The sequence below is a fragment of the Empidonax traillii genome, unplaced genomic scaffold (assembly GCF_003031625.1).
Source record: "Empidonax traillii isolate 1590-97213 ecotype Southwest subspecies unplaced genomic scaffold, ASM303162v1 scaffold882:size376633, whole genome shotgun sequence".
Lineage (NCBI taxonomy): Eukaryota > Metazoa > Chordata > Aves > Passeriformes > Tyrannidae > Empidonax > Empidonax traillii.
The window spans coordinates 306,253-332,595 of record NW_020956075.1 but is presented as its reverse complement, the minus strand read 5'-3'; the positions used below and the strand labels follow the sequence as shown (position 1 = coordinate 332,595).

The following is a 26,343-nucleotide window of genomic DNA, read 5'->3' as shown; positions in this document are numbered from 1 at the left end:
GGTCAGACGTTGTGGGGATGTCCTGAGCAGGGGGGACGGTGGAAGGAGGAGTGGAATGGGCAGGGCTACCCCTGAGACTGCTCACCTTGCTGTGGGAGAGGAGGATTGAGGTGTGCAGCCTGCCTTTTGCTGCCCAGACCCAGCCCTGGCTGCTTGGCCATGGGAGGCCACCTCCTATGCTGGCTGAGAGGTGAGAGAGATCAGGAAGGCAGAGATATTAGGGTCAGGACACCTCGAGTGTGGGAAAGAGAACTGGGATTTCAAAAGCAGCTGCAAGCAGAGGGAAAAACCCTGTTTTTGAAAGAATAAACCTTTCCCCATGGGAAGTCTCAAAGGGGTTTTCTTACAGCTGTCTTGTAAAAATTACTTGTCAGAAAAAACTGCTGCTGGGGTGAAGCTCTGTGCACTGCTTTCAGGGTAGGGAATGATGGGTTTAGTTCATTTGAGCTCTCACAGAGGTCAAACTGTGTTGGATTCCACAAACTCTGTGGAATCAGACATGCTCAGAGTCCCCTCCCTGCAGCATCTGTGGTGGGATGGGGTCTGGGGCCGATGTCCCGTGTCCATCAGCTGGGTGGTCTGAGAGCTTGGGTCAGTGTCACAGCCTGGGAAAGCTGGCTCAGCATGGTCCACTGCTGGCTTTATTGCTGCATCATATGGGGCAAGAACCCATGGCCTGGCTTGAGACCAAGCTATCAAAAAAAATCACTATTAAAGTGGAAAGTGGCAGCTCCATGTGGCTGGGGGGGAGGGGAGGGGACGCTGCTCTTCCACTGTGATGCTTTACACTCACAGGCTCATCACAAGACTGTGTTCACCCCATCCCTGGGGACTCTGGAGTCACACCAGCCCTTGTCTTGTGGGCAGCTGTAAAGACACGCGCAACATGCAGGACAGGAGATTCCTGCTGGTTCTCCAGCATTAAAAATAGCTGCTGGCCTTCCCACCCACGCTGGGGACAGGAGGTGTCTGGACCACCTTCCCCTTGCCCTCCCTGTAGCTGGCACAGCCTTGTGCTGGTGCCTGTGTTCGAGCAGATGTGGGGCTGGGGGTGCAGCTGAGACCAAGTGCCCACTGCCTGCGCTAAGAAAGATGCCAAATTTCTAGCCCCACATCTGCCTTGGAGCCCCAGGCAGCAGCTGAGCCTTGCTGACATCCCTGGGGCAACCTTTTCTGATTCTGGCATCACCCAGGGCTCTGCACATGTGGACATCGCTTGGGGCTCAGCACACACAGGTGTTGTTCAGGACTCAGCACACACAGACATCACTCAGGGCAGTTCCTGATGGCTGTGCCGTGCTGATGGGCTCAGGGCCAGCCCCTGGCTGCCTCTGTTTGCTCTCAGAGGTGGTGTTGACCTTCAGGCCCAGCCAGGTGTTTGGCCTTGTGTGCATGTCTTTGTCTGGCTCTCCTCTCCCACTCTTGGCTGTCTGCAGTCTCCCATGGGAGAAAACACCCTCCCAGATCTGCTACCCCCTGGAGCTGCTTTGATTCTTTCTTGGGCAGATGCCATGCTTCCCTGCTTGCTGCACGACCGTTTCTCTCACCAAGCAGGGCCACAAGACACCAGAGCAAAGTGGCTGAGTGACAAATTCACTTTTGCTATTAAACATTCCTGCACAGGGTCTTTACAATCTACGCAGGGTCCTGCCCCCACCCCATCCCTGCTGGTTGCTCTCAAAGAGTTCATTAACAAAATCTTATCAATCAGCATTAGCAGGAGCAAACCTAAAGCTCCCAGCACCTTTCCAGCCCACCTGAACCCCTTCGGTACACCAGCCCCCTTCCCCCTGTGCAGACCCAGGTGTGACATTTGCCCTCCTCAGTCCCCTGTGAAAAGTGCTCAGGGTGCCACAGAATCCAGGCTGGTCCTTTCACCAGATGTTGTACCAATGGAAACATTAAAGTCGTGGTCTGTTCAGGAAAGAAATGTCTCTTTTCTGGTACAAGCCCACATCTGTCCCCTGTAAAGTTCCTTCTGGGTCGTGTCCAGGCAGCGCTCAGCATCGTGCAGGGGAGGGTCCGTAGCTTCTCCCTGCCCGTCCAAGGCAGGGGGAGCCAGTGGGATTTACTGCCGGTGGATGCGCAGCCACAGCCTGCGCCGAATACCTGGGGAGACACAGTGCCCATCAGTCCCAGCACCCCTCCCAGTTCCCCATCCCATTCCTGGGCTGTCCCAGGGCCTGACACCCCTTGTCTTCCCCCGGGGCTGGCGGGATGCTTACGGTGGAGACGGTGGGCAATGGAGATCAGGCTCAGCAGGAGGAGCAGGACACCAGCAGCCAGAGGGATCCAGATCAGGGGGCTGCAGGGACCTGGAGAGTAAGAGGGGACTCAGAACCTGGCACCATCCTGCCCTGGCAGCTTTGGGGGATGGAGTATGGGGTGGGAAAGGGAGAAAAGCAAGGCAGGCCCTCAGAGGAAGGGTGAGATGTGAGCACGTGAGAAATTCTTTGAAAGATGCATCACAGAATTACAGGATGGGTAAGGCTGGAAGACATCACAGTGGGTCACAGCGGCCCAACCTCCCTGCTCAAGCAGGGTCATCCTAAAGCACACGTCCCAGGATCGTGTCCCGAGGGCTTTTGAATATTCCCAGTGAGAAAGATGCTACAACCCCTCCTGTTCCAGGGTGCTCAATCACCCTCACAGTAAAGAAGGCACTGCAGGAAACTAAGCTCTGAGCTCATGATAACTTAAATTGAAATACATCCTGGCCCCTAAACCTGTGTATATCCCAGGGAATCCCTCCTAAATGCAGAGGTCAGCTCCATCCAGAGCAGTGGGTCCAGATGCACCCTGACACCCATCCCTGCAGACTGACATTGCGGTTGCCCCCAGGACAAAGAGGACCCTGGGGACCCCCAGGAGCTCAGCAAACCCCTCTTGCAAGGCAGTCTGAGCCAAACCCGTGCCATACCTTTCCTGATGACAGCTTTGCACTTGGTTATGCACCTCACGGGCTTTTTGGAGACCGGTGCCTGAGTGGTCTTTGAAGGCAGAGGCAAAACATCCACTGAGGGATAATGAGAAGAGGATGGTCAGTGTGGCACGGAGTGCAGCAGAGATCCCAAACAGCAGGCAAGAAGGGCTGGAAATTTTGGCCCTTAAAACCAGTCCCAGTCAGTAACCCCCACAAAGGACTGTGTCACCCAGAGGGGATAGGAGCTTGACCCGAGCCTCTTGGGGGCCACAAAAGTTACAAAGAGCTTGTAAAAGTGTTAATCAAACAACAAACTAGGAAAAGAAGGGCAGAAGGCTAAGGTAGAGAAAAAAAAAATCAAACTTCTTTGAGCTACATTTGCTGCCACGCACCATCTCATCAGCATTGCACAAAATCTTGGGTAGTGGGAAATTTCAGTAGCACTGGGAGGTTTTGAGGGATCCCTGGATCTTTTCCTTATTTAGATTGCTCTAATCTTTGTTCAAAATGGGATTTTTTTTTTTTTTTCCTGATAAAATGAGGGCAGGACTCATTCTGGTGTATCTGAATTACAATGGAGCACATTCAACTCTCAGTAAAGTTGGTCAGGAAAATATCCCAGTAATGTAATTAAATAGCTGTATGTCTGACTGCTCAAACCACACTTCTTCAAAATTTTAGGTGATTTAAATCTATTTTTTTCTGCTTCTATCAAGGATGGAAATTCCTGTGGAAACTTCTGTGCTTTTCCATGCAAAGATGAGACATCAGGGGCCTGGGGTTTATCTCGACAACTGCTCCTTTACACTACAATAGACTTAAAGAAAAGGAACTTAAAGACAATTTGTTTTATCATGAGAACTAAAAGGAAAAAAGAAAAACATCCAGCAAAGCCTGAATCCTCCCAGAACACCTGCTGTTTTTCAGTTTTTAATTGGAGTGTCCTTGATCAAGCTGCATTTCAAGCCTGTTTTTCACGCTTTGCACAGAGATATGTGCCCAGCTGATAAAAAACAGTTCTCCTTTATCTTAAACCAGCTTTTCCCTAAGCTAGCAAGAATCCAAAAGGGATTTCTTAGGCATCTCAAAGTGCCAGGGATATTTGCAAAAATAACCCAGAAAAACTGGGACACTAGGGCTGCTTTAAGGTCAGAAGTGTAGCTGCATTTTGGTTAAATAATTTATTTATATCTTGGTTAAATAAGTCATTTGTCTCCCTTAAAGTCTGCAAAAGGAGGGCTAAATCCTACTTCAAATACATTAGTTTTTCTACATCAACTCCTGCTCTCTGGTCAAAGGGAAAATGGGCTGAAAAGAGCTTCTGTATGACCCAGATGTCTGTAAAGCATTTCTCCCCCAGTTGCCACCTGCAGACAGCTCTGATTTCTGGTTGGAGCCCGCCAGGGACAGCAGGATGGGAGCCTTGAGGAATAAATCCCATTTCAGTCCTTTACGTGAAGGATGGGCTTGAAAGCTGCTGTCAGACCCACCCCAGAGATGTGAGGGGTGATGTCCTCCATCCTCAGTGTTGCTGCTGGCAGGGAGGGTAAGGTAAGGACCTGGGAGCTGAGCAGGGCACACATCCAGCCTCTCATCAGAAGTGCAGTGGGGGATGAGAAACACACATGGCATGGCAATATCTGATATTGGGCTGAGGGTCTCCTCATGGAAATCCTAAACCACTAGGACTGATGTGGTGCTCAGGGCATGGCCACGGCAGAGCGACTGCTGATGGCAAAGGGACTGTCACATGCAGCTGGCCAAAAAGTTCCTGTATTTTCTGCTCTATCCGGTCTCATAGATCTCTCCAGAAAAACCCCAGAGCCCCAACCTTGCATGTCAAAATTGAGAAGAATCTGCCAACTCTCATCACCCCTTACCCAGGGGGGCCTCATACAGGCTGCTGGTGGCACATTTTGGAAGCCTGGGGGTGACACTTACCCACACTGAGCTGTGTCCCACTGCCCAGGAAGAGCTGGGAGGATTGGGAGACGGAGCAGTAATAGATGCCGTTGTCCGAGGCACGGAGGTGGCCGATGTGCAGGCTGTAGGAGTTGTGGGCACTCGTCCCATGGACACTAAACTTGTCCTGGCTGATGTTTGCACCATAGGTGGTTTTGCCCAACGTGTTGGAAAATATCAGGAACTCGAAGATTTGCCTCTCCTGGCTCCAGCGGTACCAGTACAGCCCGGTGTGCTCCTTCTTCAGCTCACAGAGGATTTCTGTTTTATTGTTAGTCTGGGCTAAAATTTGCTCTGGAGTTTGGGATAAGAGTAGGTTTGTGCAGAAGCCTAAGAAAAAAAAGAGACAGGAATACACAATTATTATTTTCTTCTCACAGAATTGCAGAATATTCTGAGCTGGAAGGGATCCACGAGGATCATCTAGTCCAGCTCTTAAGTGAATGGCCCATAGGGGATCAAATCCACGAGCTGGGTGTTAATAGCACCATGCTTTAACCAACTGAGCTAATCTCAGGGTTTCATTATTTTTCTTCCTTGCTAAGTACAGATTTCCTTTATGGGCTTAATAAAAGCAAGTAGTCACAGACCAGGGGATCACACGGGTGAGAAACAGGAGCAGCTTTACCAGGACTCTCCCATATTTCCTCAGAGGCCTTTTGGGGTTCACCAGCTAGTTTTTTGTCAAGTCTAGTTGTAGAGTTTGCCCTCTAAAAAAAATCATCTAAGTAAAAAATCATCTAAGGAAGAGGCTCAGTGGCAGGGAGAGCGATGGAGGGATGGTTTGGAGAGGGTCCTCAGGGCTGTATGTGCAGGGCAGGGCATCCCCACCTGCTCCTGTGGATGCCTCTCTTCTGTCCTCCTTTTCCCCGTTCTTTTTAATGGAGAATAAAACAATTTTTTTTTTTGAGCCTCTTAACTTAATTTCCAGGTTTTTCTTCTAACAGATGCAATGCTGATAAACACCTCAGGTGCAGAAGAAAGACCAAAAAATGTGCAAAACATCTCAAAATGCACCAATTTTACATTAGTTTTCTGACAATGTTATTTTCACAGGAATTTTGAGACGTTGGGGATGGAGAGAGAGTGAGGAGTAGCGGTGGGGTTCAGAGCTTTGGTTTGGTATCACATCTCCCTGTTTGGGCTCTGCAGTTTCTGTTGGAAATTATCCAAGTTGTGCTTGGCCCAGGCAGATGTGAGCGGTGTCTGTGTGTGAGAGAGAACCTGTCCTTGTGAGAAGGATAACAGGTAACTTGTGATCCTTTCTGTTCAGCAAACAGTTCTTCAAAACTCCAGATACTTTGAGATCAAGTGAAAAACAGCCAAGTGAAAAACAGCCCTCTGAAGATAAGGGCGGTCTCGCTTCCCCCATCTGTTTCCCAGGCGCGTTTTAGAGCTGTGAAAAAAAACCTCAACAAGACAAGTTTCTTGTTTTTTTTTTTTTTTTTTTTCTTTTTTTAAACCTTAAAATGTCCCTTTTTCTTCAAAATCCCAAAGCTGCTTACTGTAGCTGTTGCATCCTCATGCAGTCCTGCAAACCCAGTGGTGTGGGAATGGGTTGGAATGATGCAAGAACACCTGAAGCCATCACTGTGGCACCAGGCCCCGATGTCCCCCATGTTCCCAATGGGACAGGCAGAGGAGAGGGCTCTGGTGACTCACACAGGTCCAGAGCCTTCCTCTGTCCCCACACTGATGACCCCATCGCTGCAGAGCCCTGATACTGCAGTGCTGAAATTCAGGCATTGCACAGCAGCCGCAGCACTTCACCACATTCTCTGGCTCTGTGACAATATCAATGTCTCCTTATCATTAAAATACAGAATTTTCATATTTTAGAGTGCAATTGTCCCAAACTTTGCTCTGGCAAACACCCATGTGGTTTTCTAGGGGGTGAAATGTGTGTGGCCACGGGGCATGGGGGCTTCAGGCTGCCCTGAGGTCTGGCTGGCCACTTAACTACTTCTGGCTGGGAAACTTAACTCTTCATGAAAAGCTTCTCCTTGAGCTGTTGGAGAGATTGTCAGACGAGTCAGAAAGGATGAGAAGGGATCCTGGAAAATCTCAGCTCAGTGGACAAGTGGTCAAGGTCCAGTGGGGTGAGCTGGGATGAATCCAGAGCAGAAAAGCCCATCCTCACTCATACCTTCACCCTCCCTTCAAAACCTCCCTGTTCCCTTTTCTGGTGGGGGACCACAGGGAATCATGGTGATTGCACGTGCTTGGCCAGACCAGCCTTAAAAATGGTCTCTTTTCCCTTTATGTGTGCAGAGCAAATTCTCATTTATTGAGGTTTTCTCAGCGGGTTGGCCACTGTACAGATCTATAGGATATTAGTGCCTGTAAGGCAGCACGGTTTTATAACACACCAATTCCAGCTGTGGCCCTTGGGAAATACTCAGTCTTTGGATGATTTAGAAGGAAATCTGGTGGGATGTTTATTGCCTTCGTGCTACACAGGCAGCATAGGCAGGTGCTATTTTAATTTCTCCATCAGCAGCTTCCTGCAGTCCATCTTTACTGAGGGTGCAGTAAAAACAAACTCTGTGGTGTCTGTACCATTATGTGCTGAGCTCTGAATAAATTACAGAATAGAATAGAATAGAGCAGACTATTTCAGCTGGAAGGGACCTACAGTGACCACCTAGTCCCACTGCCTGACCAATTCAGGGCTGACCAAAAGCACGTTACTAATGGCACGATCCAAAATCGTGTGGCGATAGGTGATAACACCCTGTAGATCTATACTATGCCTGTATGTTTAAACTCCCATCATCCAGATGCTGTGCAATGCATCCCACGGGCTGGAGTAGAGCGGAGGAGATGCTCCACTACGATTTTAGGTGCCCTCAACCCTTAAGAGATGCGTCCCTCTTACCTGGGATCTGGAGGCAGATGCAGAGATGGAGCCACGGCCGGGCCATGGCGGTGGAGTCACAGTGACAGAGGGGTTTGTGCCAGCTCCCCCTTCTCCACCCACGGTCACCTCCTGCTGGAAGGGATGGCTTCACCTCAGCAAGTTCTTCCCCGTCCCGCCGCAGATGTCTCACCAACGGCTGCCAAAGCACATCTGCCACGGCAGCACCTGGAGCCTCAGCACGGCAGCTTCTTCCACGCTGAGCCCCACGTCCAGCACTGCACGGGGCACCCTCAAACCCTCTTTCGGAACATTTAAAAGAAATAAAAAACTAATTGATTTTTAATTATGATTTCTTCATATTTCACCACCTAGTTATTCTTCCTTCTTTTAACCTACTTCTATGCAATTTAAAAAAAAATGACTAATGCAGGAGCTCGGCATTGAAGACAAAAGCAGGGAAGGATGAATTTCGGCTGGTTTCTTCTCTGCTGAAATCAAAAAGCATTCAAAATAAGGAAAAGATGCAGTTTGCTCTGGGGGGCTGTTTTCTTCAGCAGAATTTTTAGCAGGAGGCGTTTTTCTCTGGAAAATGCTGAACACCAGACCAACCCGCCATAAAACAGAGATGTGAGGCATCACAGAAAACTTTGAAGTCAAGAGCAAGAAACCTCAAACAAATTTGTGGCTGAAAAACCACAAAAATAAGGAAATTCTGCTGGGGCTCCCCACCTCACAGCATGTGCTGTTTTAGTAGCTGTGACAGCACTCTGAAATATGCAGAATGTCATGATATTATCATTCAAATGATAAAATATCAGAGTGGCTTTGAAATGTCTTTGTGAGGAAGAGGTTTGAAGCGCTTGGGGTTCGGGATTCAGAGAGGGAAATACATAATGTGAAACTAAAGGGGTGAGCTGGTGTCAGCAGCCTTCAATATTTGCATGATCAGGAAAAAAAAAGTAAATTATTTATTACTTTTATTTATTTACTGCCCTCTTTGCTGCCAAGTGAGGTTCAGTTTTATGTCCCTCTCGTGCAGATACTTGAGATCTTTAAAACACCCCAGCATCTCCCCAGGAAGGGGAGTCTCATGTGGGGCCACTGAGAAACATCCCCCAGGGTTGGGTGGCAGATGAATACAAAAAATTATATTGCATCTTCTACACTGTAAGTTTTTGGACCATTTTGTACTACATTTTTCCATGATGATGTAACACATCCTCTCCCCTTTTCTGTTTAAAATAATTTCCTGCTTGAAGCTGGTTGCTAACTGCAAAAGCCTTGCCACAAAGCGCTCAGGTGCTAAAATTTAGGGTGGGCTGAACTGCTCCTTAACTCTTTCCTGGCAGGAGAAAGTAATTTTGGTGTTTTCAAAGCCATTTCAGTGCTTTTAAGCTCTTGTTTTCAAGAGCTGAGCCCCTGACGTGGGATGAGGAATACTTGCCTCTCCCCTCCTCACCTCCTGCTCATCTGTCCCCTTTTGTTTCACATCACTCTCAAATTGGGGCCTGCCCAGAATGGGGCAAAACACCTCTTTTTTTTGCATGGGGGGAGGGCAGTGAGTGCTTAACATGAGAAATACTTCTGCAAGTGAATTTTCCCTTTATCCCTGTGGGGAAGTCAGTGAAATGAGCCCAGGATCCCTGGCTGTAGCAATGGCTGTGTCCCTCTTTTCTCACTGTCACCTGGAGCATCTTCAGGCTTCCTGGCCAGGACAAGAGTTTGTCCAAGAGGTGGCTTTTGTCACCACTACAACCTTGAACACGGGGATGTTACGGTGGGATGATTCCCCAAGGCATTATAGCAGCTTCCCTGCAGCACTTTCACCCATGGAAAGAAAAAGAAATTCGTGCAATGTAAAAGCTGGAACAGGGATTAAGTTCCATTTTTTTTTGAAGCTGTTGTTTATCTGCAGTGAAACCGTTTACTGACTGTTCCCAGGACTGGGTATCGCTCCTGCAAGAAAACATTTTGCAGGAGGGATGCTTTTGTCTGGCAGTCCATCGCCAACAAAAATCAAAGCGCTGTGGGAACGTGCAGGAGACAGCTGCTGTTTATGACATCCCCACGTTGTTTGGGGCTGCTGTCCTGGGAAGAAAGTAGGGGAGGAAAGAAGGGTGCAAGTTGATCTGATCTGCACACATAAGCAAGGTTTGTTGGTGACCTTGCTGGGGCACAGCGGCTCCTAATCACGAGTGTTTGGCTAACGGCTGGGCCAAGGTGGGGGGGATCGCTGAATTTTGGTGCTTTTGCACAATTTTTGGGGTAGTTTTATCCTTTTTTTGACATTTAAAGACAACCATCCCTGTCCCCAGCCCAGCCAATTCCCTGTGGACCCATACCAGTGGGAAACAGCCCCTCTTCTTCTTCCCCAGCCTGCATCCTGGCTACCTCACAATTCTGACACTCACTCCTGGTGCTTCATTGCATTTTTTACTCTCTCCTTACTCCCTGTGATGAGTTACCTACAGCAAAGTGTTTCTTTTGGGGGGCTGGAGCAAAGCATGAAAAACAAGGTTTACAGCCAAGAAGCAGGACCTGGCTGGGGTTTCATCTCTGTTAAACTCCCTTGCAGAGGTAACTGCAGCTGGGCTGTAAATTTAGGGCCAGAGAAAACAGCTGCAAGAAAAATAGGGGAAAAATGCATTCTCTCTGTGCTTTTGGGGCTACGAGGGCTGACTTTTGGGGTCAGGGAAGGTTGCTCAGCCCCAAGTCTGGTCCAACACTGTCCAACTGGGCAATATCTAGAAATAAGGGCCTGTTGGGCATAATGAAGTACAGGACAGAAAATCCCTGGGATTCAAGCAGGGATGATGTGAATACGTGAATATTTTTTTTTCCATTTTTAATTTTTTGAAATGGTTTTATTCCCAGGAAGGGTGTGGCTCCTGGAGTATTTCATGAGGGGCAAAAGCAGTGATGAAAATGATAGCATTTTCACTGAGTCAGATCACAGAATATGCCAAGTTGGAAGGGACTTAAATGGATCACTGAGTCCAACTCCTGGCCCTGCACAGGACTCTCCCCAACCTTTTACTTTGTGTGATAGTAGAAAAAAATCCAAAACAAAATAAGTGGGTCAAATTTTCTAAACTGCTGCAAGCTAAGATGCGGTTTGTAGGATGAGTTTGGGGGGCCTTTGCAGGTGCAGATTTACAGCTGTAATTCAGCTGAAGCAATATCACAGCTGAGGCTGCTGACATGTCATGGGCTTACCCCCAAGGTACATGCCAGTGTATGAGGAGCTGGGCTGTGGCATGGAAAAATGCTGCTTTTAAAACCAGATGCCAAAATGGATCTAAATGATGAACTGAGTAAATTTTCCTGCCATTTCACCCCCCTCTTGGCAAACAGATCTGTGCTTGGGGGGTGGTTTGGAGGGACTGTGTGTGTTAGAGGTGTCAGCTGTGAGCCCCGTGTGTGATCTCCCCCCAGATCCCAGGTGCTAATGGGGTGTGCAGCAAATGAGGGGGCCACGGGGGATTTGGGAGGATGGACACTGAGAGGACAGGCTCCAGCTCTCCCTCTTCAGGACACTTGGTGCAAGCAGAAGTTAGCGTGAGCGAGTGGTGACTAATCCTGGACCCCCCCAAATAGATAAGGGGCAGAGCAGGTGCTGCCGTTTGATTTCAACTTCCTAATCAGTGTTGAAGAGGATAAGGAAAGACAAGGGAAGTGTCCTTGGGAAGGCAGCACGCGGAGGAGGAAAAGCCACCGAGAAACTAAACACAGGTGTTATTATCCCAAAACAACGACCTGCCATGGCTATAAAAATCACCGGGCTGAGACGTCGGGACCACCTTTCCCTCAAAGGTGCCAAATCTGCTGGAACTCTGCAGCGACCGTCTCCATCTTCCCCGGACTGCCAGGACATTCAGCCAAGGATTGGTGAGATCTTATTACTGGGGTCCTACTCTGCCTCTGCCTTGCTTCTCCCGCTCCCACATCCCTTCCCCGTCCCCTTCCCGGGAGCTGCCGGGTCGCGGCAGCTGCCGGCTCGGCCGCGGCCACCCTTTCCCACCTTCCCCACCTTGCCCTTCCCCCGTGCCCGGGTTCGGCGTCTCCCCGGGGGTTTTTTTCGGACGGGAGGGTCGCGGGGTCGCAGCCTTGCTCCGAGGGTGGGCCGGCGGTGCGCTGGTGTTATGGTAGCTTTGCCCTGAGACGGAGCCGTCTCAGATCCCGCGCCCCGTTCACCATGATGACCGACATCGTTAGCAGCTGGAAGCTGGAGCAGTTCGTGCTCCAGAAGTGCCTCCCCGCAATTTGGTCCCCGGGGTCCTTCCAGGGCCCCGAGGCTTACCAGCAGCTCTGCCAGCAGTGGGAGAGCTGGTCGGAGGAGAACAAAAAGCCCAAACCCACGAACAAGTGCAAGAAGCGGGCAGCTTTGCAGGGTTTGTTGATGGTGGGCAGGGAGTTGTCCAGGTTGCTGAAGGAGGCTCTTGAGAACGTGCAGTCCTTGGAGCAGGACAAGGCTGAGCTCAAAATTCAGGTGGACAACCTGCGGGCGGAGGTGCAGGGTCTGTGTGGGGATTCTCTGCGGAGCGCCGTGGAGATCTCCCGGCTGGAAAACAGGCTGGGGTATGAGAAGATGAAAGCGGAGGAGCTGAAGAAGGAGGTTGGCAGGTGGATGGGGGAGACCCACGACGCGCAGAGCGCGGTGCGGGCGGTCCTGCAGGACGCCCAGCGGGACCGGGGCACTGGCCCTGATCACAAGGTATGCCATGCCAAGATCCAGGAGCTGGAAGCAGAGCTGGGGGTGTCGAGGGGCATTGTGGCTGCCATCAAGGGCAAGAGGAGCCAGATTGGGAATGGGGAGGGGGAGGACTCCCTGGACACGCACCCACCCCACTATGATTATGAGGATGATGTGTGGGGTGCCAACGGCCCCACCAGGCCGTCCCCTTATGCTCCTCTGCGGGAGGAGGTTTGCCAGCTGCAAGCAGGGGAGGCAGAGGCTTCCAAAGACAAAAAGGCCCCGCACGAGGAGCCGGTCAGCCACGTCCCACTCCAGCCCATAGACACCAATAGGGCTGTGCTCTGGTTTACCCCTGAGCAGCTCAAGACGGTAGGGAAGATGCTGGGGCCACTGTCAAAGGAGACAGCCATCAACTGGCTGTCCAGGGTCCAGCGTCTGCCCAAGTGCCAGAGCGGCAACTTTGTGAGTGACCTGATAGACGTTGTGAGAAAGTGCATGAAACCAGATGATTTCGCGGCACTGCCGGGGGATGTGCAGATGGGCAATGTCCAGGACATCAGGGATGTGCAGCTGGCCGTGCTGAAGGTGTTCTTCCCAGAGGTCAACCCCTTAGTGCTCTTCCACCAGGAGAAGCAGAACCCCGAGGAGCGGCCGGATGCCTACGTTAACCGTAAGAAGATGCTCTACCAGATGGCTGGGCTGCCTGGATCAAAGGACTCCCCTCTTGATTTTGACAAGCCTGAATTCAAGGAGCCGCTGGTGGTGGGGCTGACACCCCCCCTGCGGGTGATCGCTGGTGGGGATGCGGCCAAAAAGCCGCTGTCGGAGCTGGAGCAGATCCTGACCCAGAATTTTGAGCTGCAAAAGCAGGCATTCCCGGGGTACATGGTGGGAGGGAAGAAAGGGAAACCCTCGGCCATGCCTTTCCAAAATGCAGGGATGAGAAAAATGCAAGGAGACAACCGAAAAGATCTTGATGGCAAAGGGGGCTTGGGGAAGGAGAACCAGCAAGGGATGAGGTTTCAGAAGTCCAACCCTTGGCGGGCTGAGCTGAGGAAGCGCTTGATAAAATACGAGAAACAGGAGGACATCGATGGCTTGCCGGATGCGGAGCTCTTCCAAAAACTGGCCCTGCACGAGGCCAAAAAGCACAGCAGCTCCCACCCGATTGACCCGGGGTCTAAGGCTCAGCAATAGGGCTGCCAGGCACCTGCATCGCCCCTTTTTGTGGCACCAATTAACACCGATTTGTGGGGGCGTCCGATAGTTGATACAACTATTGGAGGAGGGGTGCTTGGACAGGTGATGTTAATTGATACTGGTGCCTCTTATTCAATTCTGAATGTGGCCCCCGGCAAAGCCGGGATCTTCCAAACCTCTGAAATTATTGAACTGACAGGGCCAGATGGCCAAAAATCCCCAGTGCTGTTCACAGGGCCCGTACCCTTTGAAATTGGGACTGCCAAAGGGTCTGAAAAATTTGGGAAAATGGAAATAAAGGGAAAGCTGGGAATTTTAGCCATCTCTGCACTGACAAAGATGGGAGTGGTGGTGGACTTGGCAAACCAAGCACTGCTACACTGCCCTCAAATTGATGTGCCTGTCATCCCGGCAAGCCATAGGGTGATGTCAGTGAAAGCCCCTGAGCTCCTGGTCCACCCTGAGTGGGAGCCCCGAGTGAAACGGGTCACGGAGCAGTTCCCCCATGTCTGGGCAAGGAGCAAGCTGGACTGCGGGCAGATTGATGCTGTCGTGGCAGTCAAAGGGCCGGATCCCCCTCCTCAGCCTCAGCCCTGGTACCCGGCTGAGGCTGAGGACAGCTTGTGGGACACAGTCAAAACCTTGCTGGACCAGGGTGTCCTGGTGGAGCAGCAGAGCGCCTGCAACGCCCCGGTGTGGCCCCTGAAGAAAGCTGATGGGAAAACGTGGAAGCTGACAGTTGACTTCAGCACCCTGAACAGTGTCACCCCACTGCAGTCCTCCACAGTGGTCAGGTACCCTGCCATCCTGGCAGCCATCTCCCAGGGATCCAAGTGGTTCTCGGTGCTCAACCTGACCAGCCCATCGCTTGCCATCCCCTTGCTCCCCGAGTCCTGGCACAAATTTGCCTTCACCCTTCAAGGACGGCAATTTGCTTTCACCAGAGTCCCTCCTGGTTTCCACAATGCCCCTGCCATCTGCCATGCACACGTGGTGAAGATGTGGGAGCAGCTCGGCCACCAGGAGAGCGTGCTGTCCTGTGCTGGTAACGTCCTCATCCACACCCGGACCAAGGAGAAGAACCTGGAGGTGCTGGCAAAGGTGCTGGAGGCTGTCCAGAAGACAGGCTTCAGGATCAACCCCACAAAGGCCCAGCTGTGCTGGAAGGAGGTCTCCTTCATGGGGGTGACCCTGGGGGAGGAAGGGCGCTCACTGGAAAAGCAGAGGGTTGAGCTAATACAGAAGATGTTGGCACCATCTGATGCCACCACCCTGAGGTCCTTCCTGTCTCTCCTGAAGTTATGCCGTGAGTTCATCAAAGGCTACGCAGAAAAAGCAGCCCCCCTCTGCCACCTCCTGAGAAAGAACACCCCCTGGGAATGGGGGCCAGAGCAGGACCAGGCAGTAAAGACCTTAAAGGAGAGTGTGGCACAAGCTCCCGTGCTGGCACATCCTCAGGGAGACAGCCCCTATGTTCTGCAGCTGGCCTGCACGGGGAGGGGGCTTCAGGCCTCCCTGGGGCAGCAACACAGTGCCGACATGCTCCCTGTTGCCCACGCCTCGCGCCTCCTGACGCCAGCAGAGCAACAGTTCACTGACTATGAGAGGGAGGCTTTAGCCCTGACCTGGGCCCTGCAGCACTGGGAGTACGTGGTGGGGTCAGCTCCAGTGCTGCTGAGGACCTCCTGCACCCCTGTGACGTACCTCTTGTTGGGGAAGAGGGATGAGGGTCCCCTGCACTACCCCAGGATGGCCATGGCCAACTGGGCGTTGTCACTGACCAGCAAGGAGATCCCTGGGGACCCCTCTCCCGGTGCCTACAGGGTGGTAATCAGTGGAGAGAGGGATGGGCAGGAGCCGGCAGGCCCCCTTACTGAGCCCAAGCCACAGCGGGCAACCCTGTTTGAGAGCAGCCTCAGCCTGGAGCAGGCCAAGGAGAGAGGCTACGTTGTGTGGTTCGTAGATGGGTCCAACTACCACGAGGAAGGGGTGCCCTACACGGGCTATGCCGCTGTCAACTGGGGCACGGGGGAGGTGGTGAAGGGGAAGTGCCTGCCGCACTCCATCCAGGCCGCCGAGCTGGTGGCCGTGATGGCCGCCCTGGAGAACACACCGGCAGACCAGCCCCTGGCCATATTCTCAGACTCGGGCTGGGTGGTGCGCGTGGTGCTGGAGTGGCTGCCGCTCTGGAAGGAGAGGGACATGCAGTCTGCCGATGGCAAGCCTGTCACCTACGCCAAAAAGCTGCTGTACCTCGCCAGGCTGGCGGAGCAGAGGGCCTGCCCAGCCCAGATCATTAAGGTCAAGGCCCACAAGAAGGGGACAGAGGAAGCCAAGTGGAACAAGGAGGCAGATGCCAAAGCCAAGCAAGGTGCAAAGGAAGGGCTGATGTGGAAGGCCAGCAAGATTGCAGAGAGCGGCCCTCTGTCAGTGGTGCCCAGCAGGCACTGGGAGAGTGTGGATCTGGTGGGCTTGCAGGCACAAGACCCCAGGCTCCAGGAGTTAGCACAGGGCAAGGAGTACAAAGGGTGCAAGGTGTGGAAGGATGTCTCGGGGCTGGTCCTGGCACGGAGGGAGGGGGCGGACTATCCAGTCTGGGTGGTGCCTGAACTTGTCCGGACGGAGCTGGTGGCCCTGGCTCATGAGCAGGGGCATTGGGGTACAGACAAGACCATGGTGAGGCTGCAGGGTGTTGGGTGGTGGCCTGAAATGAAAGAGGACGTGGAGAGGTATGTCAGCAACTGCCTGACGTGTGCAGCCAACAATCCTGATGCCAAAATGGCCAAAGCCCTCCTGGGCCCCCAGAGGATTTCCGGGCCGTGGAGCAAGTTGCAGATGGAGTTTATCGGCCCTCTGCCCCAAACAGCCCACGGCAACAAGTACTGCCTAGTGATCAGTGATAACTTCACCAAGTGGGTGGAAGCATTTCCAGCTCGAAACAACACGGCCAGTGCAACTGCAAAGATCCTGGTAGACCATATTTTCTCACGGTGGGGCATCCCAAAGGAGATCGACTCAGACCATGGCCAGCGCTTCATCGGAGAAGTCACAAAAGGGGTGTGCCAGGCCCTGGGAATCAAGCAAAAGCTTCACATCACAGGGCATTTCCAGAAGCCCACCTCAGCAGAGGGGCCCAATCAACCACTGAAGACAGCACTGAGGAAGCTCGTGAACCAGCAAAGAAAAGACTGGGATCAGAAGGTCCCACTGATCCTGCTGGCGTTACGGGGGGCCATGGCATCTCAAGCACTTTCTCCCCAAAAATTGCCTCCTGCAAGAGACCCGAAGCTTCTGGAACACTGGTGGCAAGGAGGGGAGCCCCCGGCTGAACTGCAGCCCCGCGTGCTGATGGACAGGTGGGTCCAGGACATGCTGAGGACAGTGTCAGCCACATACCACCAGCTCCCCTCAGTGCAGGAGACCAAAATCCCCAAGATGGAGAAGCAGCTGGGAGCGCTACTGCGCCCCACGGAGTGGAACACAGGGGACCTGGTAATGTATCGAGGGGTTAGAGAGAAGAACGAGGTGCTGGAACCCCAATGGATGGGGCCCGTTAGGGTCGTGAACAAGGCCAGCCCCTCCGTGTACCAGGTAGAAATCAGAAAGGGGACAAAAAGGCAGGGAAAGTGGCTCCATTCTTCACAATTAAAAGCATGGAAGGGAAACTAACGGGGTTGGAGAGCCCGCCTTGCTTATGTTTTGCAGATAAAGGAAAATGGAAGGCGATTGTGACCGGCGGGAAGGGCGAACTTCGTGGCATCACCAGACTTGTTTTTGCTGCGGGGAAAATGCTTTCAAATCTCTGATTGCAGGATTTACTTTGCTTTCTGGTATGTGCATAGTGCTGAGCACCCAGTGTGCCCAACCGATGCATCAGCACCTTGAACAAACAGTCATTAGTTCCCACTTGGAAAGGCACCACGACAGACAGGCCACAGCCCAGCACAGGGTTAGGAGGTACACAAAAGCCGGGACCAATTGGCCCTGGTCTCAAGCTTACATAAAATACACAGGAAGCATGGGGTTAAATCCTAACGCAGGCTTAAATTTGTCAACGGTGGTTATGCATGGGACAGAGGTGTACTTGGAAAATGAGTGGAGCTGGGATAGCACAAACAGACTTCCACAGCTGCTGGGGACGGTGGGACAGCAAATAAAGGTGGGGTGCAGGCTAATTAACGCATCCACTCACCAACCAGTAAATCAAATCTCTGTAACTGAAGTAAAAACTAATAAGAGTCAGAAAAAAACCTGTGCTGTGGAAAAACTGGACTGCTGGTACAATTTTACTTTGGTCCAGCCAGTCTTTGTGGTCTGCCTCTGGGCACAACACAGCGTGGGGCTGTCATTTAAATTCAAGATCAGCACCACGACACCCTCCTTTGCTGCCGTTAAGATCTCAAAGTGCCATTATTTGGCCTGGCATGCAGCCCCATATGTTGAAATTGGCAACCAGGTAAAATTGGAAATTAAATACTCCCAAGAAAGTGTAACTGATCCGATGCAAATTGATGGCACCACTGTGACTGTAACTGCCCCGAACGGCCGAAAGTGGGTCGTTCCAGTGAGCTGCTTCCCCGAGAACAAAACACTTAATAGATCTGAATTAGGCATGGAAGCTTCATGGTATAATCAGAATTATGGACGCTGTCCACACCTGCTCATAACCCTCCAGGTATGGTGTCAAGGAAACCTGAACGTAGAAATGTCCCACGAGCTTGGAGGAAAGTGGTGGATAGGAGGCCCTGAAGGATTTAAAAAGGAGTTTTCCATCATTGCTGTCTTGCGCCCTTTTGTTTCCAAAATAGGCCCTTATGTAGTGAAGAAAAATCACGTCCAAGAGCTGTTGACTGGCCCGGTCCGGTCACTGAAGAAGGTGGTGGTGTCTCTGTCCACTGTTAATATTTCCTCTGTCAGACCACACTGTGCCCCCTTCCTGTCCACCCTCCACACGGGCTGGCAGGCGTGGCTGCACAGCCGCTCCCTCCAGGGCAGGGCCAGGAGAGACCTGCTGGCCACAGCGCTGGGAGGAGGAGGCGCTGGGCTGGGAATCCTCAACAGCATGAATGCTGAGGTCTTGGCAAACAAGCTGGAGGCTGTCACCTCGGGTGTACAGAGCCTCTTCAAGCCTCTGAATTCATCCCTGACCAGCCTTGGGATGGGCCAGTGGCTCGTGTCAGAGGTGTTGCCCACATGGGAACAAATAGATGAGAAAGACCATCAGGTGCTGTTGCGAGCGCTGGGCATTGAACAAAGTAACGTATCCCTCGCTCTGAGCTGCATCCAGGCCCAGATGTGGGTGCAGAGTGTCGTTGCAGGTATCCTGAGAGACGGCGACAACGGCGTCCTCCCCACCGAGATCCGAAAGATTGTGTGGGACGCGGCCACGGAGAAGGAGCGGCAGCTCCAAGCCTGGTGGAGGCTTGTCAACTTCACCCATGACCAGGCCCTCAACGCAGTCGTTGCCCACGTCCTCACCGTGGCGGAGGCTCGCATCGAAAAGGTCTACCCCATCGTGGCCCTGGGGGTTAACACAAACGGGTCTGTGGTCTACCCCCTGGACCACCGCATGTGGGCGAGGGTGTCTGGTGGGAAATGGCAGACGGTAGATCTGGAAGCCTGCATTTTGGAAAGGGGGCTGGGGTTCATATGCGAAGATGATGCCCTCAAGGCGAGTGACGTGTGCTTTGACACCAAAGAAGGGGTGTGTCATTTTGAGATCAATCCCCAGAGCGGTAATAAAACCATGCTAGTGTATGTAGGGAAAGGGTGCGTGTGCTTCAGAACGATGTGTAAATACGTGCAAATTAATGAAGCTTATAATCAGACCGTGTTTAATAACTCAAATATGTGTGCTTGCAATGTAGCTACTATTAGAGGCTGTGATTTTGTGTATAAACCACCTGTGTTTACTAGCCAGTTGCTAATCAGAAACTACACCTTGTATCGTAGTATAACCCCCACCCCCATCGGTATGGATTTGTCCCTTGTAAAAGAAATGTTAGAGCATGAAAATTTACAGCAGCTGTTAGAAAATGCCAAGGCCAAAGCTAAAAAGATCCTAATAACTGTTCACCACGATGGCAATGTTATAAAACAGGTAATGGAGCGAATTAAGAGGGCGGGAGATCACCACTGGTGGGAAATTTTTTTCGGCTGGTCCCCCACAGCCACTGGCATTTTCAACACGCTGCTGCACCCCATTGTAGTTATCCTGCTAACGCAGATCGGTGTGTGCTTTGCTATGGTAGCCACTTGTTACTGGATGAGGCAGGTGAGGCTCTGCATTGAGAAACAGGTGGAAACTCTGGAGATAGCCAAGCGCATCCTTCCATAGTCAAGGGCAAGACTGGGTTGGCCTCTGTGTTTGCCACCAAGAAGAACTCCTGGCTCCGCTGTTGGCTGCAACCCAGTAGGCGTTGAGCGGTGGGGACACATGCCATGCCAGACCTTGATGTGAAGGATGGCCACCTCTGTTCTTAGAGGGCCGTCCAGGAGAGGACAGGCCAAGCAGCCTGTAGTTGGCAAGAATCACAGAATGGTTGAGGTTGGAAGGGACCTCTTGAGTCCGAAACCACCTGCTCAAGCAGGGTCACCTAGAGCAGAGTGCCCAGGATTGGATCCAGCTGGGCTTTGACTATCTCCACAGACAGAGACTCCACAACCTCTCTGAGCAAACCTGTGTCTCTATTTGTTCACCCTCACGGTAAAAATGCAATAGTTAGGATAAATAGCTTGTTTTTGAACCTCTCATTCCTAAATGCTAATGCAAAGAAGCTGCTCTTGTGTGATTTAAGACTCCTTAAGCAGAGGAGACGGGGGCAAAGAAAGCCAAGGACAGTGGTTTTGGAAGGAAAGAGAAGAAAACGTAACACCTGATCTCGGCAAAGCACCCACTGAAGACAGCAGGGGTGTGACCAGCCTCAAAGACTTGGAAAGACAGTAAAAGACGAGCAGAACCGGAGACCCCGCAATCACCTTGGACTTACAGGAGCTGAATCCACATGGACCTTTGCAGAAACTTCCTCCAGGTTCCCATGACTCCCAGGACGTCTGGCCAATTCTGGCCAATGGATTGGTGAGATCTTGTTTTCTGAGCCTGGACATCACCGCTTTGCTTTGCTTAGTTGTGCATGTACTCAATAAATCTGCCTGTTAGAGAATGGACTGACTGTCTGTCTGTCTGTCTGTTCATTCAGTCACTGCCTCTCAGCTTCTCACTGCCCAGGCTTGTAGCTTTGGCTACGCTGGTAAAGAGAAACTCTGGTAAAAGGAAAAGATGTGGGTTATTTCTCTTTTATAGGTCCAAATCCCTCACTTGCCTTTTGTCGGCAGACTGTTCACTGAAACACAAAGTTTCCTCCCTTGGGCTGAAGAGGGGGGCTCTGAGACTGGTGCACAAACCCACTTCCCTCTCCCATTCTGCCTCTCCCAACCTGTATCATTCCCCAGCCTCTGAATCCAGAAGGAGCCTTAAAACATACATATGGGGTCTCAAATAATTTTAAAATATTGGAAATTTCAAAAACTAGATCAACCACTTAATTTCCAGCCCATGTTTTTGATCTCATCTCAGAGGTTCCGCTCTCTCTCTGAACGGGGCAAAAGTTAGGGGGGGTTATACAAACAAAAAGCCCTTTGCAATCCAGGATGAAATAAATAGATAAAGGTCTTTAACTCAGCAGGAAGTGGGACAGAAAGGTACCAAACACATAATTTAACCCAAAGAGCCTGTTCTACATCAGTTAAAAACTGAGAAATGAGGTTAAAACTCCACTTTTCATGGTCACCAAGAAGTGCAAAGAAACAGCATATTGCTGTAGCACAGGTTTTTAAAAGAAATGCAAAACTTCATTAAAGACATTTCTCCTTAAAAACACAAGTTACAACTGAGCTCATGAAAATGTGAATAAATAAATCACTGTCTAAACCCACAAGAACCTTAAACACACCCCCTTCACCCCTGGGATGGGAGGTTGAACTCTCCTTACAGCACTCCCACCTGTCTGAGAAAGGGCCAGTGCCTGGTCCCCTCTATGTTTTGCTGCTCCCTTCATTTTCCCCATCACAAAACCTCACAAAAAACACAGGGTTATTTTGGTTAAAGCACATTTCTTATTTGCCAACACTTTTCATGTTTCATGAGAATTAGTTTTCCCAGTGAATAATTACCCTTTCATGCAAAGCCTCTACCCCTTGAACCTGTTTTGGGAGCCTGTAGGGGGGAAAAAGGAACCACAGAAAATTCACATTATCCACTCTTCAGCCCCAAACTTGCACCGTGAGAGTGTGGCACAGCAGGGGTTAGCCCTGGGACGATGGTATGGCCATAGGGGAAGGGGTTGCTACATCTGCACACAGTTTTTAGCTGAGCACAGACCCCTGCATGGCTGCTGGATGTGGCAGCAGCATCCTCTGCAGCTGCGCCCAGCTGCTGCTCTCTGCAGAGCCGGCGCACGTGTGTGCACGTGGGGTTGGAAAGTTTACAAAATCATGAAGTTCCCCCCCCCCCTCCCCTTTACTGTCATTTGTTTATCACCACAAACCAAGGAGGGCTGCTTGCACAGTAGCAGCTGCATGACTGTGGCTGTGGCACATTTGGGGTGCAGCCTGGGGGGGCAGGACCCCAAGCCAGAGGCTTTGTCCGCTTTTCCAGCAGTTTCAGTAGGTCCTAGAAAAGATTCTACCCAACATTGTCTGCTTTTCTGAGCTAAATGGGTAACACAAATGGATTTACTCCCTGGTGGCTTTGCCCCTGTCCTCTCTGCTCTGGGTAACTCTGTGTGTGTGGTACCTGCAAGCTGTGCCCTATGGAAGCCCCCAACCCACCCACTATGCTCTGGCTTTCTTTGGCTCCAACTAGGCAGATTAAAGAGGCAGTTTCAGCTCTAGCCCAGCCTGGCTGCCTCTGCTTTAGGCTGTGAACAGGTCACTCACCCCCCCTGATCTGACCCTGTGGCAATAATTCTGATTAACTTCTGAAAAGTTAGGGGTTAAGGTGCTGCTGAGAAGCAGTTTTGACTCAAGTAGAATAAGTGATGTAAAAACAAGCCTTGCTGGAACCCCACACCTGCTGGGATCTCCTGAAGAATCTAAAAAAACCCCACAAGAGACAGAAAGGTACCAAACACACAATTTAACCCAAGCAGCCTGCTCTCCATGCAGAGCATTTGTTTATCTCTGTATGTACCTCATAGGACTGCAGGCGTGATAGACCTTTCCTGCTGCTGCAGAGGATCCTGCTGGCTTTGGAATGTACTCTGCAGTCACACAGAGGTGCCACAGCAGGTCCTTACTGCGTTTGAGGAGACATGGAGAGTTGCCATCTCCTCCAAAGCAAAGGTGAGTGGCTACAGTGTCTGATCATGGCTGTGTGGGGCCACTTCCAGAGCCACACCTGGGGTAAAGAACTAACAGCTACTCTGAACATGAACATCCCACGTGGGCTCAAGTCAAACGCAGAAGGAATTTGCTCCTGTTTTTCCCCTGCCTAGGCTTTTACTTGAGCATGTTGCTCAGAAAAATCTCAAACCGTGATTTCCCATACGCGTGCATTGCATTTTCACACAAACATTCAGCAGAGATTGGAACTTTTTGAGTGGTTCTACCTCTGAAGCCGTGAAGACTATCAAGGTTCATTTCATACCTCGTTGGGCAGGGCCAGGTGGGCAGATTCCTCTTTCAGTGCTGCCTCCTCAAACCCATCATCAGCATTTTGACCCAAGTCACTCTCCAGTGTAAAACTTTGACTTCAGACTCAAGGCTTGGCCATGGCTCTGCTTTTTCTGCTCTTTCCCTCTTTTTTCCCCCCCCTCTTTCCCCTCTAACTTTTATCCCCTTCCACCACCAGGTGCTTTCCACCTTCCTTAAAACCAGTTTTCTTGCTTGTTGAGCATGACTGTCACTCGAGATTGTCCTTCAGGAGTGAGAAAGCCCCAGGGACAGAGTCATGCAGTGATGTAAGCACAGTGCACTATATCCTGACTGATCATGGTTTATTATGCATGGGCACCATGGAAGAAATGAGGTTTAGGAGGAGGAATAAAGAGGAGCATCAGGACTCGGAGGCACAATGAGGAGAGCTGGTTTGAGGGCTGTAACCCTGGGTAGCTCATCTGGGATGTGGGACAGATTCTGGCTTGTGTGGATTTTTCTCTGCTTCAGAGAGTCCCAGAGAAATTCTGTGATGTGCCAGCATTCAGCATGAAGGGAGTTGCTTGATTTATTCCTCACAGCAGTCTCAGGAAGTGATCAGATATACATCAACTGTGCTCAGAAGGGTCATGAATAACTCAGCAAGGAGTTAGCTTACTATTAGGAGTGGTGAAATGACTGAAGTTGTATCCTGCACAGGGAATTATTTTGAGTTCACTCATTTTCCTGAAACATAAACCACAACAGAAACAATTTCCAATTCTGACAGTTATCTACCATTAGCATGACTGTTGAATTTGGCAAAGCTAACAGGAGAGTGTCATTAAGAATTAGGCCTTCTACAGCATGGGGCAATCAAAATGCCCTCATTCCTCCAGCTGCTCTCAGCAGCTTCACCACTGGATGAGAGTCACAGGTACTTGGAAAGAGAACAGAAAGACATTAAGTTGTTTGGAATAGTGTAGGCTAGAAGATATATATGGAGGGAAAATATCTTGCATTATCCTTGCTCTCCCTTGGCAGTAGTGCTACAAAGATGCCTGCTTGCCTACGTTTGCCTGAGCAAATGGCATCAGAGTGTCTGAAAAAAGAAAAATATAAATGCTTATTTGCCTTAACAGCACACCCACCAATGAACAAGAAAGCTTTACCACAACACCAGTGGTCTGTCTTTCCTCTCTTCCTTCATGCTTGATCAGAAACCTCATTGATGATCTTAACCCAGTGATTTGCCAGAGCTAACACAGAGCAGTAAAATCATAAAGAAAGATGACACAGCTGTGAGAAGAGTGTTGGAGAGCAGATAAGGCCACAGGGGAGGGAGAGATGGACACCAGCATGGTGTCTCTGCCTCCTTTCCTTCACCAGCTGGCGCTTCTCACTGTTTGGGCATGGAGTGGGAAGATGAAAGGCAAGCAGTGCACTGGTGTTCACACCCTGTGAGCCCCCCTGTTTGCACTGCACAGCAGGCAGAGAGGGCTGGCTCTGCTCAGGCTGGGTGACACCACACCTTCACCACAGGCACAGCGCTGGGGTCGGCACCCAGCACCCCTGCACGTGTGTGGTTCGATTGCTGCATTTGTTGAGCTGGAAAAAAAAAAAAAACAAACCAGAAGAATAAAAAGAGCTATAAACAAACCAGAAGGCAGGCAGTGAAGCAGCTGGCATCACCTCCTCTATCTGATTTGAGAGGGACTTTTCTTAAAGCAAAGCCCTTCCAAAAAATCCTCTCCTTTTCAGGGCACTTCTACAGAAATGAGTCTGCCTGCTTGCTTAGGCTGTGAGTACAGGGGCCCTCAGAGAGTGACGTGGAATAACTTAGCAGGGAAGAGACTAATCCTGGGAGTTTACAAAAACAGACATAATGCCAGCTGCTGACCATTTAGAGAAGCACCCAAAATCCAGACTTTATATAAATCTGATGTTGTTTTGCAGGATACAACTCTGCTATCATGGTGTGGATTTCACATCAGCTTCCCAGGTATCCTCCTCCACCCTGAGTATGACAGCGTGGAGCAGGGAAGGAGCTGATATGTGCAGGAAGTGCTGATGGACACTCAAATTTGAGCACTACACGCAGTACAGGTGCCTTACCAGGGGAATACAGGTGCCTTACCAAGGGAATACAGGTGCCTTACCAAGGGGCCCTGAGGTCTCTGCGTCATGGGCACTGCTGGCAGGAGCTACTGGGCAAAGGCAGCTCTGTGCACACACAGTTTCACTGAAGGCAAGCCCAGGTGGAACCCACATGAGCTGAGTGCATCCGGCCCGGTCTCCTCATCTGGACTCGTGTGAAACTGCAGCACCAAAACCTCTACTGACACCAAGGAGTGGGCAAAAGAGCCAAACCTGGCAAGCTGCTGAGAAATTTCACATTTCAGTGGTCACACACCACTTTGCCCGAGTGACTCATTTGTCCAAACAGAGATAAAAGGAGTTTTCTGGTGTCGCTGCAACACTGGGAGTGCAAAGCAAGAGAGAGCACGTTACTGGGGTGAAGCTGAGCAAGGCAGAGTGATTTGCTTTATGTTTCTTTTAAGCGTGAGAGATGACTACTGCCCCAATGTAAGAAGGGTATGGAACTATTGGGGCGAGTCTTGAGGAGGCCACAAAGATGCTCAGAGGGCTGGAGCACCTCTGCTGTGGAGACAGGCTGAGAGAGCTGGGGTTGTTCAGCCTGGAAAACAGCAGGCTTCAAGGAGACTTTCTAGCACCTTCCATCACCTAAAGGGGCTACAAGAGAGCTGGAGAGGGACTTTTGACAAGGTCATGGAGTTATAGGAGAGTGGGGAATGGCTTCACACTGAAAGAGGGTGGATTTAGATTAAACCTTAGGAAGAAATTCTTTACTGTGAGGGTGGCGAGGAACTGGAACAGATTACCCAGAGAAGCTGTGGATGCCACATGCCTGGAAGTGTTCAAGGCCAGATTGGATGGGGTTTGGAGAAACTTGGTCTAGTGAAAGGTGTCCCTGCCCATGGCAGGGCGGGCTGGAACTAGATGGTCTTTAAAGTCCTGTCCAACCCACAACTATGATTTCAAAAAGGC

General features: G+C 51.0%; 3 protein-coding genes across 3 annotated transcripts; 2 read left to right on the top strand and 1 right to left on the bottom strand.

Moving 5' to 3' along the window:
- Nucleotides 1–1,339: 1,339 nt before the first annotated feature.
- CD8B (CD8b molecule) lies at nt 1,340–11,640 on the bottom strand. The gene is made up of 6 exons (XM_027902510.1): nt 11,546–11,640; nt 7,764–8,044; nt 4,865–5,215; nt 2,921–3,016; nt 2,226–2,315; nt 1,340–2,109 (listed from the first exon to the last, which is right to left on the bottom strand). Exons 1-6 carry the CDS (start codon nt 11,617–11,619, stop codon nt 2,069–2,071), a joined length of 933 nt encoding a protein of 310 aa, XP_027758311.1. The 5' UTR covers nt 11,620–11,640; the 3' UTR covers nt 1,340–2,068.
- Nucleotides 11,394–20,804, top strand: LOC114067216. The gene is made up of 2 exons (XM_027902508.1): nt 11,394–11,633; nt 17,347–20,804. The coding sequence occupies exon 2, from the start codon at nt 17,357–17,359 to the stop codon at nt 19,976–19,978; it is 2,622 nt and encodes an 873-aa protein (XP_027758309.1). The 5' UTR covers nt 11,394–11,633; nt 17,347–17,356; the 3' UTR covers nt 19,979–20,804.
- Nucleotides 11,860–13,671, top strand: LOC114067217. Its single transcript, XM_027902509.1, has one exon. The coding sequence runs from the start codon at nt 11,941–11,943 to the stop codon at nt 13,636–13,638; it is 1,698 nt and encodes a 565-aa protein (XP_027758310.1). The 5' UTR covers nt 11,860–11,940; the 3' UTR covers nt 13,639–13,671.
- Nucleotides 20,805–26,343: the final 5,539 nt, after the last annotated feature.